Source organism: Corvus kubaryi, unplaced genomic scaffold, assembly GCF_017639235.1.
Source record: "Corvus kubaryi isolate FWS band 111438036 unplaced genomic scaffold, C.kubaryi_AGA036_p1.0 71, whole genome shotgun sequence".
Taxonomy (NCBI): domain Eukaryota; kingdom Metazoa; phylum Chordata; class Aves; order Passeriformes; family Corvidae; genus Corvus; species Corvus kubaryi.
The window spans coordinates 330239-333478 of NW_024582059.1; the positions used below are offsets into that span (position 1 = coordinate 330239).

The following is a 3240-nucleotide window of genomic DNA, read 5'->3' on the forward strand; positions in this document are numbered from 1 at the left end:
CACTGAAGAGCCACGTTTGCTGCCAGAGCAGGAGCAGAGAGTGGGATTGAGCAGGAGGGTGTTTTTCAGAGCAACACAATTCCATATTTTGTCTCCTGAGCAGCTGGGCAGGACAGAGGGGGAACGCACTACCTACTGCAGGTATGGCCACGTGCAGTTGTCTGAAAGCAGAAGCTGGTGAAACTCACGGGGATTTGGAAGAGCTGGGGGAGTAAGGCTGGAGGAAAGAGGGCATGCAGAGTGGCGTGCAGGCTGAGCCTTTTGCAGAGGATTTTGCCAAGAGCAGGGCACCCAGGAGGGAAAGGGAGATGGGAAATGCGGTGTCCTTACTTTTCCCGCAGTGGCCATGTGGTCTTAGCAGAGCTGTGTCCGTCGCTGTGGCAGGCTGGAGGGAAGCTGCTGCTGCCCTGTGTTGCGCTGGTTAATGTGTGTCGGATGCTGGATTCTCAGGAGCTCAGGGGGTGCTGAGGGGAGGAGCTGGATATCGACAGGGAGATGGATGGGGGCTGAAGTCCTCCAGGGAGGCTTTTATCAGTGACCCTGCCCTTGGGCTGTTCTCTGCCCTCCCTGCCTGAAAGGCTCAGAGAGCTCAGAAAGACTTTTTTCCCCTCCAATTGCTTCTGGCAGATGTGGAGGGAGGAGACTTGCGTCACTACTGGGGTTTCCTCAGAGTCCCCTTTTTGCCATATTGGAGCACTTCACCTGGTGGCCATTCACACCACAATATTTGCAAAGGGATTAAAAATTAAAAAAAAAAATAACAGAACCAAAGGCAGTGAAGACGTGGTGTGGTGGACAAACCCACATGTCCTCCTGGGTTTCAGCTTTACTGTCTATGGTATTGCAGTTATTTTCACCAGAGCAGCAAGGGCAGAATGTGTCAGAAGGAGATTTTTTTTCCAAGGACACATTTGCTTCACTCCTGTGTAACCAGATTTGTGAGTGGCTTCATTCTCTCTGGGCTCTTCAGGTTCCCTCAGAGCTGTGTTCTGCTGAGGCATTGAACAAGGTGATGTGTAGGGGAGACAGGATGAGCAAGAGCTTGTTGGAGGACCAGGCTAAGATGAGCACTGTGTGTTTGGGAACTGCTTCTGTGTTTGGGAAGATGCTCCATGTTTATGTGTTCAGGGACTGCCCACAGAGATTTCTGTTGGTGCTCACTACCGAGTGTCCCAACCCTGTTTCATGGGCTGAGGGGGAAGGTCGGTAGCAGCTGCAGGACTTGGAGTTGTGTAGTGGGTTCAGTTCGTTAACTGGGCAGAAACACCAAGTGTAATGGTTTGGTTCAAAATATCCATTACTTACTTATTTTCCTTCTGTGAGATAAGAATTAGGAGAAAGCAAAGCAGGCACAAAACTTAAAAGAATATAAAGAAGTTTATTAACAGAACTAAAAGAAAGAAAAAAAGTAAGAGTCAGACTAAACCTTTAGAACACTTCTCTTCCCCCCACCTTTCTCCCTTCTCCCACTGACAATGTAAAAAGACAACCCTTGAGATTTTTTCAGTCAGTTTACCACCTCTATAATAATCTTTTTCAGTTCACTTAGGGAGAGGAGTCTCTCTTGCTCATGCTATGGAGACATCTCCACAAGAAACATTTCTCTCATGGCTTCAATGTCACAGTGAGACAGCCGCCCGGGTTGGTTCTCTGCTGGCATGTGAGAGTCCCTTCCCTCGACTTACAGCTTTTCCCACAACTGATTTCGAGGGTCCAATCTTGAGCTAATGGGGTACCATTTTAAGGTTGAGCTGTTCAGAAACAAAGGTTCTCTTCACTTATCTGTGGGAGCATCTTCATCTCTAGGAACAGAGGTCATCTTCTTCCCTGGGAGCAAGGGTCCTCATCACTTTCATCTCTGCATGTTCAAGCTTCTCATCAAATCACAGTTACTTCAACATTTGCTTGTTTCAGCACAGATACTTTTGCTCACAATTGCAGTTTGAACATTCCACCCCCCATGCTTTTATGAAATTACAATGGGTACTCTGGTGTATCGTAGTCCATCACCATAGCTTGACAATAGAGTTTCAGCTTCTAGGTTTGAAGCATCTCCTCTTTCTCCTCTTGTGGGGTTTCAGCTCTTCCTTCTTGTCATAGGTTAGCAAGCATCATCCCAGAAGGGATGTCCTTGCTAAGGGGTGCTTACAGTTTCCTCTGGGACCTGACAGAACCTATCAGCTGGCCAGTTTGAATATGGACAATTCTTTAAGCCACTTAAATTTGTGACCGCCTCTGTGATCCACATTTAAGAATAGACAAACTCCCCCCCAAGCTCTCTCTCGTTTCCGGCGCTGGGACAGGTGGCTGCGGGGCCCGAGTGGGGGCCAGCGGGCCCGGCCAGGCCCTGCTCTGACCAGGCCAGGCCGGGCCACGGCCATCCTGGGTCGATGGACCTGTTCCATCCGTGGAACCCCCCCCACTGCTTTGCTGTGGGCAGCCGGAGTGGCTTGGCTCTCCCCCCTCTCCACTGCGATAAGAAAAATTCAACATTCCAGCTGCAAAGCTGCAAGGCCGAGGTGAGATTAACCCTTTTATTGCTGTGAAGAGCTGAAAACCTGAGGGAAGAGAGAGAGGAGATGCTTAAAGCTGAAATTCTGTTGTGAAGCTATGATATGTCCGAGTATCCTGTTGTAATTTCATGAAGATATGGGGGGTGGAGTGTTCAACTCGTGAGCAGAAGCACCTGTGCTGAGATAGGCAGATGCCGACGCAGCTGTAATTTCATGAGAAGTTTGGACAGAGAGAGATGGACCAGATAAGGACTTTTGCTCCAAATGGGAAAGGAGAAAACCTCAGTTCCTAGAGATGCTCCCAGAGATAGTCCTAACAATGCAGATGAGGAGGACCCTTTGCTCCCAGGGAAGGAGAAGGGCCTCTGTTTTTGTTCCTGAACGGCTCAACCTTAAAATTGTACCCCAAAAAACTTCAAGAGTGGACCCTTGAAAGCAGTTGCGGGAAAAGCTGCAAGTCGGGGGAAGGGACTCACATGCGATCAGAGAGACTCCTCTTCCTAAATGGACTGAACAATATTTGGAAGTGGGCGGCTGTCTCGTTGTGATAATGTTTTCATAGCACGAGCAGGAAGAGACTTCTCTTTCTAAATGGACTGAACAAGGTTATTATGGAAGTGGTAAACAGACTGAACATCTTAAGGGTTGTCTTTTTCCATTGCCAGTGGAAGAAGGGAGGAAGGTGGGGGGACGAGGAGAGTTCTGAAGGTGGTATAATTTTTTTTTT

General features: G+C 48.6%; 1 protein-coding gene across 1 annotated transcript in view; it reads right to left on the reverse strand.

Moving 5' to 3' along the window:
- Positions 1-504, reverse strand: part of LOC121674909 (alcohol dehydrogenase class-3) — a 15404-nt gene extending 14900 nt beyond the window's left edge. Inside the window, exon 1 of the mRNA XM_042049732.1 lies at positions 331-504. Within this exon, the coding sequence (XP_041905666.1) occupies positions 331-348 (18 nt within the window). The 5' untranslated portion in view covers positions 349-504. The remainder of the gene's footprint in view (positions 1-330) is intronic.
- Positions 505-3240: the final 2736 nt, after the last annotated feature.